The 14819-nt window shown below is 49.0% G+C and overlaps 7 protein-coding genes across 7 annotated transcripts; 2 read left to right on the forward strand and 5 right to left on the reverse strand.

Annotated features, from left to right (window-relative positions):
- Positions 1-262: 262 nt before the first annotated feature.
- Positions 263-2682, reverse strand: LY89DRAFT_56395 (FAD-binding domain-containing protein). Its single transcript, XM_018208506.1, has 3 exons — positions 2025-2682; positions 1560-1974; positions 263-1510 (listed from the first exon to the last, which is right to left on the reverse strand). Exons 1-3 carry the CDS (start codon positions 2387-2389, stop codon positions 431-433), a joined length of 1860 nt encoding a protein of 619 aa, XP_018071896.1. The 5' UTR covers positions 2390-2682; the 3' UTR covers positions 263-430.
- Positions 2683-3026: 344 nt separating this feature from the next.
- Positions 3027-3993, reverse strand: LY89DRAFT_584518 (isoflavone reductase family protein-like protein CipA; the record flags this gene model as incomplete). The annotated part of the gene is made up of 2 exons (XM_018209269.1): positions 3027-3896; positions 3961-3993. The coding sequence occupies 2 exons, from the start codon at positions 3991-3993 to the stop codon at positions 3027-3029; spliced, it is 903 nt and encodes a 300-aa protein (XP_018071897.1).
- Positions 3994-4870: 877 nt separating this feature from the next.
- LY89DRAFT_733387 (uncharacterized protein) lies at positions 4871-7307 on the forward strand (the record flags this gene model as incomplete). The annotated part of the gene is made up of 6 exons (XM_018219794.1): positions 4871-4986; positions 5039-5075; positions 5171-5770; positions 5824-5898; positions 5965-6119; positions 6167-7307. 6 exons carry the CDS (start codon positions 4871-4873, stop codon positions 7305-7307), a joined length of 2124 nt encoding a protein of 707 aa, XP_018071898.1.
- A 1756-nt stretch (positions 7308-9063) lies between these two features.
- LY89DRAFT_584744 (uncharacterized protein) lies at positions 9064-10282 on the forward strand (the record flags this gene model as incomplete). Its single annotated transcript, XM_018209285.1, has 3 exons — positions 9064-9207; positions 9262-9774; positions 9848-10282. Coding segments are annotated over 3 exons (1092 nt in total), but the record flags the coding sequence as incomplete, so codon positions are not given.
- Positions 10283-11268: 986 nt separating this feature from the next.
- On the reverse strand, positions 11269-12399 carry LY89DRAFT_547003 (uncharacterized protein; the record flags this gene model as incomplete). The annotated part of the gene is made up of 5 exons (XM_018208256.1): positions 11269-11393; positions 11522-11923; positions 11981-12044; positions 12096-12200; positions 12256-12399. Coding segments are annotated over 5 exons (840 nt in total), but the record flags the coding sequence as incomplete, so codon positions are not given.
- On the reverse strand, positions 12245-13255 carry LY89DRAFT_55851 (uncharacterized protein). The gene has a single exon (XM_018208419.1). The coding sequence runs from the start codon at positions 13154-13156 to the stop codon at positions 12644-12646; it is 513 nt and encodes a 170-aa protein (XP_018071901.1). The 5' UTR covers positions 13157-13255; the 3' UTR covers positions 12245-12643.
- LY89DRAFT_56547 (uncharacterized protein) lies at positions 12900-13984 on the reverse strand. Its single transcript, XM_018208532.1, has 2 exons — positions 13772-13984; positions 12900-13715 (listed from the first exon to the last, which is right to left on the reverse strand). The coding sequence occupies exons 1-2, from the start codon at positions 13828-13830 to the stop codon at positions 13184-13186; spliced, it is 591 nt and encodes a 196-aa protein (XP_018071902.1). The 5' UTR covers positions 13831-13984; the 3' UTR covers positions 12900-13183.
- Between the last annotated feature and the right edge of the window lie 835 nt (positions 13985-14819).

Consider the following 14819-nt stretch of genomic DNA (forward strand, 5'->3'; position numbering starts at 1 on the left):
TGCATTTGTGACTCCAGAGCATGGAGTTATTAGAGCTTTTATGTAGGTAGACTTCAAAAAAGCTCCAAGTACATACCCGGATTTTGATGCCCATTGTGGTGAGACTGCTGATGATATATGATTTGTTTTTGTCTTCTTTGATTTTACCTAGGCTCTTGTTGGGTTTCACGCAAGGAGAGTACACTCCGCTTTTCGTCGTTTATACTCGACCACGCTGAAAACCCTGCCCTTCATCTGAGGCTTGATCTTGGTCGCTTGCTTCTATTGTTCTTGCTAAGTGGCCCCAACAGGCTGCTATACATATCCACTTATTTCTCCTCGCACTATATCTAAGCCCAAGCTGCATCTTGGAATATAGCAAAACACTCAGCATGCCAAAAAAAAACATAGCATCACAACATAAACCTCAAACTTTTCTTCTCATTCCCTCCTAAACCCTACACAACCTTCCATCCTCATTCCCAACCGGATCCCCACTCCTCACCTCCCACCCCTCACTCCCCACCGCCGTCTTCGCCCAAAACACCTCCCCGGGATCAACACCCCTCTTCACCCCCACTAACCTCCCATACGTCTCCGCCCCATAAAAACTCGTCTGCCACCCCGTCTCTCCCCTATCGCTCTCCCCCAAATACGCCCCCGACCCAGGCGTAACCGCTTTCCACTCTTCCATCCTTCCATTCAAACTCTGCCGCGCCTCAACCTCAAGTGCAGCGATGTCCCCAGTGGCGTTCCACACGTTGGTCTGGATGGAATGCATCGCCGCCTCGCGCCACGCGGGGTTGACGGCGCTGTCGGGGTCGTTGGACGGGTGCACGGCTCCGCGGATCTGGAACGAGATCAGAGAGTAGCCGGCTTCGACGGAGGTTTTTATGGCGGAGAAGGTGGCGTTGAAGAGGGTGGAGTTCGGGGAGAGGAAATTGGAGCAAGGGAAGAGGCGCGAGCCGAAATAGCCTGATGAGCGGGAGACGGGTTCTTGGGGGAAGGAGGCGGTCCAGGCGGGGAGGTAGGTGGCGTGGTGGGTGTAGGTTATGGGGAGGGGGAAGGGGAGGGAAGGGGTGAGGAGGGATTGCGTTTGCGGGATGGAGAGGTTCGGGGCGAAGAAGGGGGAGAGGAGGAATGTTGGGGTGGAGTCGGGGGAGGAGGGGAAGATGAAGAAGTAGCCGTAGGTACCAGCAGCTGTGAAGGAGGGGAAGAAGGTTAGGTAAGAGCGCACGCCGTTCCAGAAGTCGGTGGTGGTTATGTTTGGCGGGAAGGCGAGGGAGAAGGTTGTGACGGGGAGGGGCGGGTAGGCTTTTATTGTGACAGAAGTGACGACGCCGAACGTTGAACCGCCGCCGCCGCGGAGGGCCCAGAAGAGGGTTGGGTTTGAGGTTGGTGATGCGGTGACGAATTCTCCGGAGGCGAGGACTAGGTTTAGGGAGAGGATGCTATCTGCTGCTATGCCGTAGATCGAGGACAGAGGGGAGTGGCCGCCGCCGAGGATGTAGCCGCCCATTACTCCGACCGTCTATTTTTGCATCAGTCGTACGTTCTTGTCGGAGGTAAAGAAGACTTACCCTCCCTTCACCACCAACGACAGTAACACCCTCCTTCTCAGCCGCCTCATAAATCTCCCACGCCTGCACCCCACTCCCAGCCTTGAACGCCGGCCCAGAATAGTTTCCGTACGCATCTCCCGCATAATTGGCAGTGAATGCAATATCTTTCAAATAATGAGTCCAGATATTCAGTGATCCTGCCCCACTAGACTTGCCAGAGAAATCGTGGCCGGTGTTCTTGATCACTAGTCTGATGCCAGTGTTGCGAGCAAAGTTGATACCAGCTTGAATGTGCGAGACTGTAGTTGCGTTGATGGAATATGACGGTAAGCCGCCTAGGGTGCACGTCCCGTTGAGAGTCGGGGCGAGGGTGGGTGGTTCGCATGTTCGGCCTTGCCAGATGGGGGACATTGGGGAGGTCGGATCGACCATACTATTAGATGTAAGTTGTGCTATTTTATTGACGAATGAAAGTCTGCATACTGTATAGAAGAATTTGCCCAGTTTGCCGTGAGGTACGAGCATTGATCGGTGTTGGAGAGTGGACCAGGATAACATGGGGAAGCAAGTGGGATAGTCTTGATCAATGCTCCATCGGTAGTACTATTGAGAAGCGCCCATTGGGCGTCACTTGGCCAGAGAGCATCTCCAGGAAAGACTTTACATGTCGTGTTGAGTGGAGGGGGATCATCCCGTTCAGCGAATTTGAGGAGAGATGCGTTCTGGTCTGACTGAGTGAGGATATCTCGGGGAGTCAATTGAGATTTCTCGAAGTTAAAAAGTTCAAGGCCGCTGATAATGGAGAATAAGAACTGGAAAGCTATCGCTAACTTCAAGAATTGACCCATTGTGATTTCGTTCTCCGAGGAGAGGGTGTGGGGTAAAGAATGAACTTTGGAAAGAAAGCACAAGGACCTCAAAACTCAGGAACAGGAACGCGAGGGAGTTTTATTGGCACTGAACTTAAAAGTCTCAAGGAGATATACCGAGATCAAATCTGACCGCAGCGCCTCTCATCACACTGCATACAATATACATGCCCCGCATGAAAGCTTGTGGATGGGACCATTCATAACAGTATGCTTATGCCAAGAAAATATCAGCCGCGGGCCAGACTTTGTAATTGATCAGTTTGGAAGGGAATGAGAATAAGAATTGTTCCTGACTTTGGTACCGGGTACCTGGCTGTATATATTACTCACAGCCGAATTTGCTCGAGGCTGTATTAGGTAACCACCCAAACACAAAAGACAAGGGGGCATGCACAGCAATGGACGTTGGGAACGAAACCGAAGTGCCGATTTTGGTGCAAAGCCCTCATATATTCTGCATCGGCCCACTCAGGCATAATGAAAGAGGAAACCGAACAACTATCACGTGTATGGACAAGGCGTTGAGGCAAAGCAAACTACGGTACTTCAATTATTACTCTGCCTGAGGTTATCCATTGCGCATACGTGAGATAGAGGTGAGATTAAGACCTTCCTAAGCCAAAACCTTCTTCAAAATAGCCTCGACCTCAGCATCACTTGCTTCCGGAACACCAAGCAACTCATTATCAAGCTTAACAAAGCGCCCTCCATACGCCTCATCAAAGATCGACACAAAGATGTACCCAACCATGACTGGCATGGTAACCTCGCCTTTCGCCAGCTTCTCATCCGAGCTCTTCTTCATATCATCGGTACTGGCAACAACGGGCTCAAATTTCTTCTCTGGCGCAACCTTCTTGGCGAGTTCGAGGAGATGGTTTTGAGAGATTGTTCGGCTTTGAATGTACACGGGTCGATTCTTGGTTTCTTCGTAGTGAGTCAGAACACCAACAACAGCTTGTCCGACACTTGCGAGAGTAGTGGTGCTGAATTGGCGGTCACCGCCATTGTACAATGTTGGTTTGCCTTCCTTTGTGTTGAGAAGGAAACCGACTTCGAGACCCCAGTCAAGGAACCCGCCGTTGATAACATAGGTGTAAGTGATATCAGCGCCGGCCTGAATTTTCTCCTCGAGATGCTTGCGGGTTGCGAGCTTATAGCCGAAGACGGGCAGCTTGGCGACATTGGGATTCGATAAATCGGATCCGAATTCAGAGGGAAGGAATCGCTTGACACCGGCAGCGATAGCGGCGTCGATGAGCACGCTTTGGCCGAGAAGACCTTCGGTGCCGACGGTTGAGACGACGGCATCTTGGCCTTTGAATGCGGAGGTTAGAGAGTCGAGGGAGTTGTAGTCAGCTTTTACGACTTTGACGGAGGAGGGGAATGTCGCTTTGGAGCCTTCACGTGATACGACGGTGATGTTGAATTTGGCTGAGTCTAGGATGACTTTGAGGATGGGAGCACCTAAGGAGCCAGAAGCCTGTTGTGGGTGGTGTTAGTATTGATGTGATGATAACATATCTAATAGGGCAAGGGCGACTTACTCCGACAATCGCAACGTTCTTGATGGAAACCATGGTAGCTAATGGATTTGAGGATGAGTATTGACGAATGGTCTTGATAAATGAAGATGTGAGAGGACGAGTTGTATACTTGATCATGAAATTGAGATGGAAATGAGAACGAGAAGAGGAATTTCCTAGAGAACACTTGCTACTCTATATACTCTAGAGGCACAGAAAGAATGTTTGTCCGCATTTCCAAGCAAGTGAACAATGCCTGAGAATCTGAATAATGACTCGCATGGAATGCCAGCATCGCAAGAGGCTTCGCATTAAGCTTTCATTAGAAATCTAAAACGTTTGCTATTGCAAATGTGGGCTAGTGGAGATGCATGTCGTTGTGAACATTGTGGGAGGAGCCGCAGTGATGATGTGAATTGCTGAGAAATGGGTGGGCGCCGATTGTCCTTGTCCGACCCGTTGACGAGAGGAAGCGGCGCAGTGAGAATAGATAATCTGAGGTATGTTCGGAGGTTATAAAGAGCGCGAGACGTGCGACCGGGCTCGGATTAACTTGATTTTCTGTCGGATCCGAGGATTCTCGGAGCAGATTGATAGAGGAGGTAGTAGAACATCTAACCTCACTTTGCTGAATAAGCTATGCTTGCGTCTCCACCAACCACAACACATCCAAACTTCACGTCAAAGCCTCCCACTCATCCCACAACAACCCGAGATTCCTTAGCACAATCCTGGCTGTCCACACGGCTCTCCACCGTTGTCGGGATTCTGAGAAAGCAGTGACCCATGGCACTGGCACTATAACCCCGGCGTCAGGGTCAACCTTTTTATTAATTTCGAGCTCATAACGGCTTTCCCCCAATATCCGCGGCCGCGACGGATCCCTCCCATCTGCATACGATGGAGCATAAACAATATACTTGCGACCATGATGGCTGCGGCAAGTCGTTTGCTCGGAAAGAGCATTTGGCTCGTCATGCCAAAAGCCACAATCCGGCCAATATGCTTCAATGTCCAGTTTGCAGTCGGCATTTCAACCGAAGGTATGTTCGTCCAATGATGGGAACATTGATCAATCGAATTCTGATCCCTGTCATAGTGATAGTTTACAACGCCATATTGTTAAACACGGTGCAGTAAGACATCACTTTCTCTCATCGAGATTTCGCCTCTTCTAGAATACCTGCCGTGTGCCCCTTTGAAATTTTGATACATGTTAACGTGGGTCTAGGTATTCAAGCAAAATCCATCCGGCAGGAGCAAGCGAGCCTGTCTTGCATGTCGTGCTGGGAAAACAAAATGCGATGGCAATGACAACTGTGCAAAGTGCCTCAAGCGTGGTATTGAATGCAAATATGGTGAAGAGGATAGTCGACGAGACGAATCTCCTAGCCGAAGTCAGAGGCAAATCGGTTCACCAATTCCTACAGAGTCGATTTCGGCATCGCGAACTTCTGCTCGAGACACCATAGATCAAATACCAACCACGACACCGAAACCCCTGGAGATCCCTCCATCGTTAGCAAATGGCTGCAGCGGTCTCGTTGATTGGGCTTCGACCCAAATTCGACCGGACCCTAAAGTGACCACCGGCATCGAGGTGGGCATAGACAGAGACCTGTCGCAGAAGTACTTGGATGCGTACTTTGAGCACTTCCATGATCGATGGCCTGTTGTACATCGACCTTCCGTTGAAGAGGAGATCGACGACACTGATCTCTGCGAGTTGTCTATGAGGATGATTGGGGGGTGGATCGTGGGAACTACTGATTCAATTCAGTTTGCTCTTGACACGCATAATGTCCTTATGGATCACATCATGTCTCAATTGGTATGGATTGCTGCTCAGTACCAATTTCCGGCCCATGACTAACAATAAATTAGTCTCAAGTCACGTCAAAAGATAGTTTTCAACAATCACTACCTGCCTGGATGTGCATGGCAGCAGTCTTGAACATTGTATTTGGACTGTACTACGGAGCGAGTCTCCCCCACTGCTTCAAGACGAAGCTGACGAACGTATAGCACGATCGTGAAGTCTCTCGTGCGATAATACTTTGGAACGTCCTAATGGCTGTCCTTCGACAAGTTGGATTCTTCAAGTCTGAAACTGCGTGGACGGACGAGAAGAAAGGGTATTTTATCCCGCTACGTCAAGTGAGAATCGGGCAGAGACAGAGGTAGAGCCAGAGCCTTGCACGTAGTATTCCTGCTAATGTATTCACAGGTTAGCTTACAATTTGTTCAAGATCAACGCATATGTGAGCATATTGCGGAATCTGCCAATGTCCATCCAGCCTGAGGAATTACACTTCTCACTTCCTTCTACGTTTTCATTATACAATTCGAACGGCCTTCACATCTGGGAAGAACGGCAGGTCGGCGAACCTCCTTATCGAGCTTCAAAAAGCATGTATAGCTTGATTGCAGACGATGTTCAGGAGATCGTTTCAATACAGGAACAACCGATGATCATTGAGGATATCAGTCTCTGTTTATGCGCACTGCAATCGGATATCTGGAAGCATCTCCAAAGAGATAGATCTCAGACATGCGAAGTCAATGATGTCCTACAAAGAGACTCGTTGCGAAAGCACCTAGATCGACTCAAGTCTCGCCTAGATCGAACTAGCGCTCAGAAAGTACTTTTCTCAAAATCGGATTTTAGCCACGAAGAGTATTTACCTTACCGATACTATTATGGCTACGAAGACCACACTCAAGCTGGCTGGCAAGAAATTGTTGCGGTTCGAGTAAACCGCGTACTATTCGACACCGTTATGCTCTCCTTCCTTCTCAGCCTACATCTGTCTGTCGATGTCCGAAAATTAGGTCAACTCGCCAAAGATCGGCGATTAAGTACTGTCGAGGAATTATCAGAGGCTCATGGTCGAGCAAGAGAACAGCGCCATGTTTCGATGAAAGGCTGGGCTGCCACGCCTGCTGCACGATGGGCAGTATGTCAATCGGTCGATGTCCTTGTGACTTACCAGAACTTCAAAAACAGAGCAGGGGCGGCGGAAGTCCGCTATCTTGATCCAATTTGCCATATTGCACTTTGTGTCAGTGCACTCATCCTCTGGACATTCTGCGAGTTCTATGATCATGGTTGCGTTATGTGTCTTCCTGGAGAAATGGCAATTGTCGAGTTGACGAGGTGGAGCATGACTGGCAATCAGTTCAAAAAGGACAAAGAGAACTGGCTTGAAATGGGTGGCAGATACCCTCGATCTCGACCTCAAGTCCAAGGCATCCAACTGTGTCGATGCAACACAGAGTTCGTGACGGCTCTTTTCCAAGCTTGTCTGCCTGAAGGATGGGCTATTGCTGATTCGATTGCGCCTGGTATCTTTAAGGGCATAGCGTAGGACTCGTTCGAGGTGAAAGTTCTCATGTTACCCTCGATCCTCTTCAGGTATGAATGCAAGTGGCGTCTGTGATTATCACACCATCATTTGGTACTAAGCTGATTTTTAGGAGTATCTCAGAACATCCAGAGAACTACATATCTGACTCAGTGACCCTGCACTCAGGGATTATGAAAGGCTTCCCGCTTCAAATCTTGGTTCGACCTTCGACGGCAAGATCAGGCCCGGCAACAGTATATAAGCGAGACCCAACGATCGACGCGACCTAATCATGGGGGTGGCTTGATTCGCTGAGGGCTAAGAAAATGATCCCAACTGTCTCAACCTAGCGTCGATTACAGGCTTACTCCCTGCCGGATTGCGTCTGATGCTTACGAGTACGATCGATTCTACTCCGGCATAAAATGCGTAAGACGCCATGTTTAGGTTGTATCCTTCATTTCGTATCAAAAACCATTCCAAATCGAGCACATGCTTCCTGGAAATTACGATTGAAGCCCAACTTCATGGCTGACATGCAGATAGGGTTGCATCTTTGACATACTAAGCAGGTATCGATGCGGCCCGTCCTGCAGGATATAAGTCTAACAGCATGCTGTTGGCCTTCGAAAACGTTCAAACTGATGCATATTTGGGTGTGTCATCGCGAGCAGCTCCAGGCTGACAATGCTTGGAAAGTACTACGAACAGGTTATTGACTTTCTGCCGTCCTGACATGCGGTCGATCCTCAGAAGAAGACTAAGCCGCATATGGCGGTCGTCGCGAACTGCTGCAAGCCTTCCCAGCCTACCAAATGCATGGAAAGAACTTAGAACGAGTTTTTACCACTCTCCCGTTTCTGACGTGCGGAGTCTAAGACAAGAGTTCTGTAACCGATGATCTCCACTAGTTAAAGTTGTCAGACACTCCCAGGATGACGAACCGGAAACTCGACTAGAGATTCCTTTCATTTCTGACAGAAATGATCCGATTTTCTTTGCTTCAGATGTTCGACACAAGTTCCCGAAGAGAGGCCTTGTTCTCTGACCACAGCCTAACTCAAACTATTTCGACGTCAGAAAAAGCCCCATCGTCGACTTCAAGGTCCGCGAATTGCAAAGTTTGGAGTTTGGAGACCAAAGAGACTACCACCAAGGAAATCTTCGTATCCGACGAACTCTCTTGTCTAGTACAGCAGTTAGTTCATTTGAGCCGAGTAGCCCGAAACCCCCTGCATTAGCCAGTTTCGATCTCCAGAGGATTCTTTTGCGAATCTGTGGAGATCCCTGTCGACACGCGGGTGGAATATCGAATATTTCCACCAACCTCTGTTTAGTGGTTGGAATTAGCTTCTGGAAGATGGTGGGTCCAGGATCCGACGCAGGATGTGCCACAAATTTCCAAATCCCGCAGGCCCGTGCTGATCTTCGGAACCCTCCCCGGATCTGGTCTGAAGAAGAGACATGAGTTTATTTAAATTCTTAGGAGTATATTTGTTTTTCGTACCTGCCCTGATGATGGGGTATGATTGTTGATCTGTACGACATCTTGGGAGCCTTTCAGGCAATTGTGTCGGAATGTCCTCAGTAAGTCCGCCTTGGGTTTTGTTACACCTTAATCCTATGGATGAGTCTTTTTTTACCAAGCCGTTTGGGAGAAGTCGGCGACGAGTAAGGTTATCCATCATCATCTACGACCTTCATGGAATTGGAAATACATCTGTGCTCAATTTAATGGTCCTATGACTAAACAAATGTGCAGACTGCAGGTCTACCAAATCCGTCAAGAGTACCTCAAATACTCGCTGGAATATTGTTGCCCACGCTTTTCGCATCCATCTTCGTAGTCGCAAGACTATACACACGATTCATCATCACAAGAAATTGGGGAAACGATGATACATTAATCACAATCGCCTGGGTTCGTCGTCCTCCCTCGTCCCTCAATCCTCTCACCACTATCTGCCCCATCAAGGTCACCAGCCTAGGTCTCGCAGTAACAAACGCTCTCCTAATCCCCTTCGGCGGCGGCCACCACGCCATCTTCCAAAAACCCTCGCAAATTACCCCGACCCTCAAAATCGCCTTCATCGGCCGCCTAATCTACCAATTCGTATTATGCCTCACCAAGCTCGGCATCTGCCTCTTCTATCTCCGAGTCTTCCAAGACAAAGCCAGTAAACGACAAGTCTACATGATTGCCGCCTTCACCATCATCTCCGCACTGGTCATTGAGATCGAGTTCGTCTTCCAGTGCAATCCTGTATCCGATGCTTGGAATTTCGTCAATCCGAATTGTAAAGCTACGAATCCTAGCGTGGTGACTAATTGTGTGTGTAATATTATTGCGGACGTGTGGATTATGGCTTTTGTCATTCCGAGAGTGTTACCATTGCAGATGGCGAGACGGCAGAAGTTTTCGTTGCTTGGTGTTGTGAGTCTCGGTATGTTGGTTATTGCAGCGTCGATTGTGAGGTGTATTTTGGTCGTCAAGTTGGCGACCAATGATGATCCTACTTGTGAGTTCCCTACACGCCACTTTTTCTTTTTGTGATGAATAGCTGATGATTGGTAAACAGGGAATGGTCACAACATGGACAACGCTCGAAGTAGCAACAGGATTATTCTGCGCTTCGGCTCCATGCATCAGACCCCTACTCCGCCAAATCGCGCCAGGATTCATGTCTTCGCTCTCGCAAACCTTTTCAGGACCATCGAAAGCTCGTACGAAGACTGGACCTTCGTCTAAATACGGGCTAGGGAGCGTAAACAGAGTGGGGAAAAGAGGCGAGGCGTTCGAGTTGAGTAGCAGGGGTGAGGGAGACAGAGCAACCTTCTGGATTGAAGAGGGAGATAACAGAAAAAGTGCAGCGGACAGCGAAGAGAGTGAGAATTCAAAAGGCAATATCACGAAGACAGTGGTAGTTTCGGTGCGGCATGATGAATCGTCGTCTTCGTCGCTGCCAGCGGAGACGAAGGGGTGGCAGAATGTTTGAAGTTTTGTTGCACGTCGAAATTTAGTCGACAGCTGTCGACAAGGAATTTTTTGGTCCAGCTTTCCTGGTGTGGAGCTAAAGACTGTACTCATGAGGCGTTGGGGTGCATTCTTGATTGAATTAATACTTGATACCAAACTCTTCTTTTGTACTGTACAACAGCATTAGATTCTAAGCCTTTTTCTCGGCACTGTACAGTACATAGCAGAAGTTTGATAATCTCATTCCTAAGAGATGGTCAATCATCCACACCAACCTCCACGCCTCATGAACCAGACTCAACAAAGACTCACTAATCTACTCTCTCTGCCCTTTCTTTCGGCTTGTACGGATCGACCTAGGCAATGACACCCCACTAGATTCCGAAGGCTCTTCTCGAATTCAAAATTTGAGCCTGATCTCCTGACTTAAGCTAGAATCCTGGCACCGGATAGGATTCCGAGTTGAAGACTAGTGATAGTCTCCTATAATATCGGGATGTACCGACCCATACCCCACTAGATTCCGAAGGTGCTGCTCGAACATAAACTTCAAGCCCAGTCCACCCACTTAAACCATCATCCTACTACGGAAGGGATTCCGAGCGGTAGTCTTTCGACCGTCCACTTAATACTGTAGTGGACATAAAGCTTCTTTTAAGCCTCCTCAAGCCATAGTCCACCCTAGAGCTCAACTCGTCCACCAATACCATACCCTCACCTCCCAAGAACCTCCTCCCCCTTCGAACTCTCCGCATACACAATCGTAATATTCCCATACCCCTCCCTCGTCGCCCGCGAATCGCCACTCTTCGCCGTCGTGATACTGCGCCAGCTTTTCGCTCTGCTTACACCCGCGCCTAGGCCGAGGAGTTTGGGTTTTGGTTGCTCTTCTGGGATTGGTGGTGGTTGTGGGCTTGGTTGCTCCTCTGGAACTGGTGGCGGGCTTGGAGTGTGAGGGTTAAGTTGGGTTAGTTGAGGAGGAGCGGAACAAGAAGAGACTGAGAGAGGAATTTCGAGGATCAGGGATGACGAGAAGAGAGTTGGGAAGAGGGAGCGTAGTAAGGGTCGGATGGTCGCGAGACCGGCGGCTAGGAGGGCGACGCCTGGTTCGATGGTGGACCATATTGCTACTGTGGGTTTGGTTAGTTGGGTGGATAAGGTTGATGGTTTTGGAAAGTGGAGTAAGTACTTCCTAACGTATCCCCTGTATTTAAAAATTAGAGTTTTATATGAGGATGGGTAAAGGGGAGGGACTCACAAAGAAAATCATCCAAATCAATAATGGTGTGTATAACACTTAATCGTACTAATGTCGATGTACTAGCAATCGCCCCCAGTCCAAGTACCAAACTCATCATAACTTTCGTCCCCCATCCCATCTTCGCATTCCACAGTAGCGAAATAGGCAGCAACCCAAGCGTCCAGTCCGCACTTGCGCTTAGAATCGAGTGAAGATACGTTCCCCATACGATCACGGCGTCGGGAAGACAGGAGCCGTGATATGTGGAGGAAGGGGAGAAGCGATGCCAGATGAAGGGAACGGGCACGCATTGCGCGACGACGCAGCCGAAGTAGGCGATGCCGAAGAGGATAACGGCCACCATGACGAGTTTTACGAGCAGGGTTTGCCAGGGCCGGATCATGATGCGGAGATAGAAGACTGGGGGGAAGTGTTAGTGGACGGTGCTGAGTGGTGGAGGGAGGGGAGGGACTGTACCTCCTACGGCGTATTTGATGGTTGTGGTGGTGAGGACGTATGCCCATTCGCAGAAATACCAATACTAAACCTCCAAATCAATATGATGATGTTTTGGTGGAGGGTGGATAAGTACCTTGACGGCCATAACGACGTCTTGATCTGGTAAATCTCGATCGTGCTGTCCAGTCCCGTAATGTAAGCCTACAAATACGAAGGAGATGTACATCGTATAAAGTCCCTTAATTCCAACCTATTAGCTAAACGTCTGAAAGGAGGGCAGGAAAGGGACTCACAAGACCAACACCCATCAACCAATCCTCAATCTCTAACCTGCCAACTACACACTTCCTAACATAAAACCGTAACGCCACCCCCACGAAAGCGAGAATATAGCAAATGATTGCTATAATGCGAAGTTGGTACCCATGGTTCTCGGCCGACATTGCTCGTTCTGGTTCTCATCCCAAACCCTGGGGACACATCGATACACCAATGCTTATCCTTCTCTGATACAATAGGCATCTAAGACCAAAAAATAAATTAAAGAACAAGATCCAAAATGCACCAGAAGCGAAAAATAAATTAAAATATGAGATCAAAAACAGGCACAAGAACAAGTTGCCCGCCGCCATTACGAAAATTAAAGTTCGCATTATTCTCTTTTCTTATAACACTCCGCGTCTAGGGCTGAACGAGAGGCTCGGTGTGCAGAACTACTGCGCGCACGACCCTTCTGATGGCAAGGCTTGCGGCTGGACCAGCTTGATGACGGTTGGGCTGACGCTCAGGGATCGTCGGAGATGCTGCCGAGCGAGTGGGTTCGTGGGACTGATCGAATGAGAGGGGGTTGGAGATCGTTGCAAGGGATGAATAGGGTTTTCGTATGGACAAAAGTGATGAGTTAGTGATGAGTTGTTGATGGTGTGGATTTTGTGGTCTATGTCTATCGTGAAGAAAAGCAATGCTGCTAGAATAATACAATACAAACGGCTGGTTCTGATATCCCCGGCCTCCTTTCCTTTTTGGTGTCCTGAACGAGCTGTTTTTTTCTCGTTTTTGGAAATTGAAAACTCCTTGCCATGATGCTTCCATCCCATTATGTCCCTGCATACCTTTGGTGTACCCCTTCCTATGCAATGCAATGATGTATACCCGACTCCATATCCGTCCCAAAAACCCAAGTATGCACAACATCTCGTCGTTGCAATAAGCAGTCTCCCTTCACTTCTTGCGCGAATTCGAGACGAATAGGCCGTGGACTGCCTTGTCGGATGTCTGTGTCCTGCTCATCATGATATCCACCAAGATGCGGTACATCTGCACCATGAACGCCGACCGAATAACCGGACAGCCCTCTGGTCTCGACATATCGAACGAATCCCCGACCGGCTCATGAAACTTAATAAGGCTCATCTCCCTCTCCTTCCTCTTCTTCTCTCTCTGCTCCTTCGTCTCATGTGCAGCATGCCCCGACACCATCGTCCTCAGCAAGATCCTCATCACCTCATCCGGCGCCGCCAAACCCCGCGCGAGCAAGAAGTGTGGCGCCTCAGCGACGGGCAGCACGATCAAGGCCTTCTTGGGATGTTCGCGGGTCGGCAGACATTTCTGTCGAAACTCGAGAACGGACTCGGGCGTCACATCGGTCGGTTTTCGAGCCGTGCTAACGCAGACGTAGCCTTCGCAGCTGCGGCCGCTGTTCACGCATCTCTTGCACGCGGGTTTGCGTTCGTCGCATCTGAGGTGCAGTTTTCTGTTTGTCGTTTGTTAGATAAGTGTCGATTGAGGGGGAAGGGGAGTGAGACGAACTTGCAGGTTACGCAGCCTTTGGGCATGGGGGTTTCGATGAAGAGGGCTTCTTGTCGCATTTTGGATTATGGTGGGTCGTGTTTGTGATTGATCGAGAAATTGAATTGGAGGAGGAGAAAGAGCTGTGTTTGTGGAGCTGCGGAGGGTTTATGAAGGGCGAGCATCGTGACCGGTACCCTCTTTCTCCCTTGGCTGAGGTATGACAACATCTCAAGTGCCGATGAGAATCGTTGAAGCGTCAGGTGCAGGACTTATGATCTGAGGTCGAGAACGGAACGGGCATTGTGGCGTGTTCCGGGCCATTTCTCGCATGTCGTGGCCTGACATCGTACGAGCATCAGGAAGGAAGCGCAAGTGCACGTGATGAGATGTACGACGTCTCAGTTGGTTGCAACATTGATGTTTTACAAGTGCTTGATGTTCTATACTACCGTGCATATTGTATGCAGCCATCTTCTGCTGTTCTGCTTTGCTATGGGTGGGATTCGAGACATAGAATTTATACCTATGAAGTAATTAGAGGACTTTCGCGTGTTGACTTGCATTTTCCCTTTAAAAAAAGCATTTGACGATAAATTTACTGGTATAGCTCTTAGTGTTTAGCATAGCAGCTTAGAGTTAGAAAGTAGTATTTCTAGCTCTCTGTGACAGTGTTTGCTTGTTTACTAGGTCGCTCCTTCCCTCGTAACTTTTCTTCTTTCCTAGTAATTACAATTTCCTTTTTCTTCATCAACTTGCCTTCCTGTTATCCATGTACCCCTTCTCACTTCCCATTCACACAACTTCTCTGGTGCCCCATCTCACTTTTCCCTTCATCGAACCTCGCACCAAAGCGCCAATGCTTTCAATGCAGACTTACCACATATCGGCCGTCGTCTTTTGAATTGCGAAAGTAACCAGCCCTTTGACCTGGCTTGATTGGACCATTGTGGAGCGTTCAAAGTAAGAACCTGCCCTGCTGCTAGAGGTATTACGTTTTGAAGCTGCAGTCAGGACCGGCCAGATTGTTGAAGTGTGTGGGCCTATGATTCTTATGGACGAACTGGCA

This window comes from Mollisia scopiformis (assembly GCF_001500285.1).
Source record: "Mollisia scopiformis unplaced genomic scaffold LY89scaffold_11, whole genome shotgun sequence".
NCBI lineage: Eukaryota > Fungi > Ascomycota > Leotiomycetes > Helotiales > Mollisiaceae > Mollisia > Mollisia scopiformis.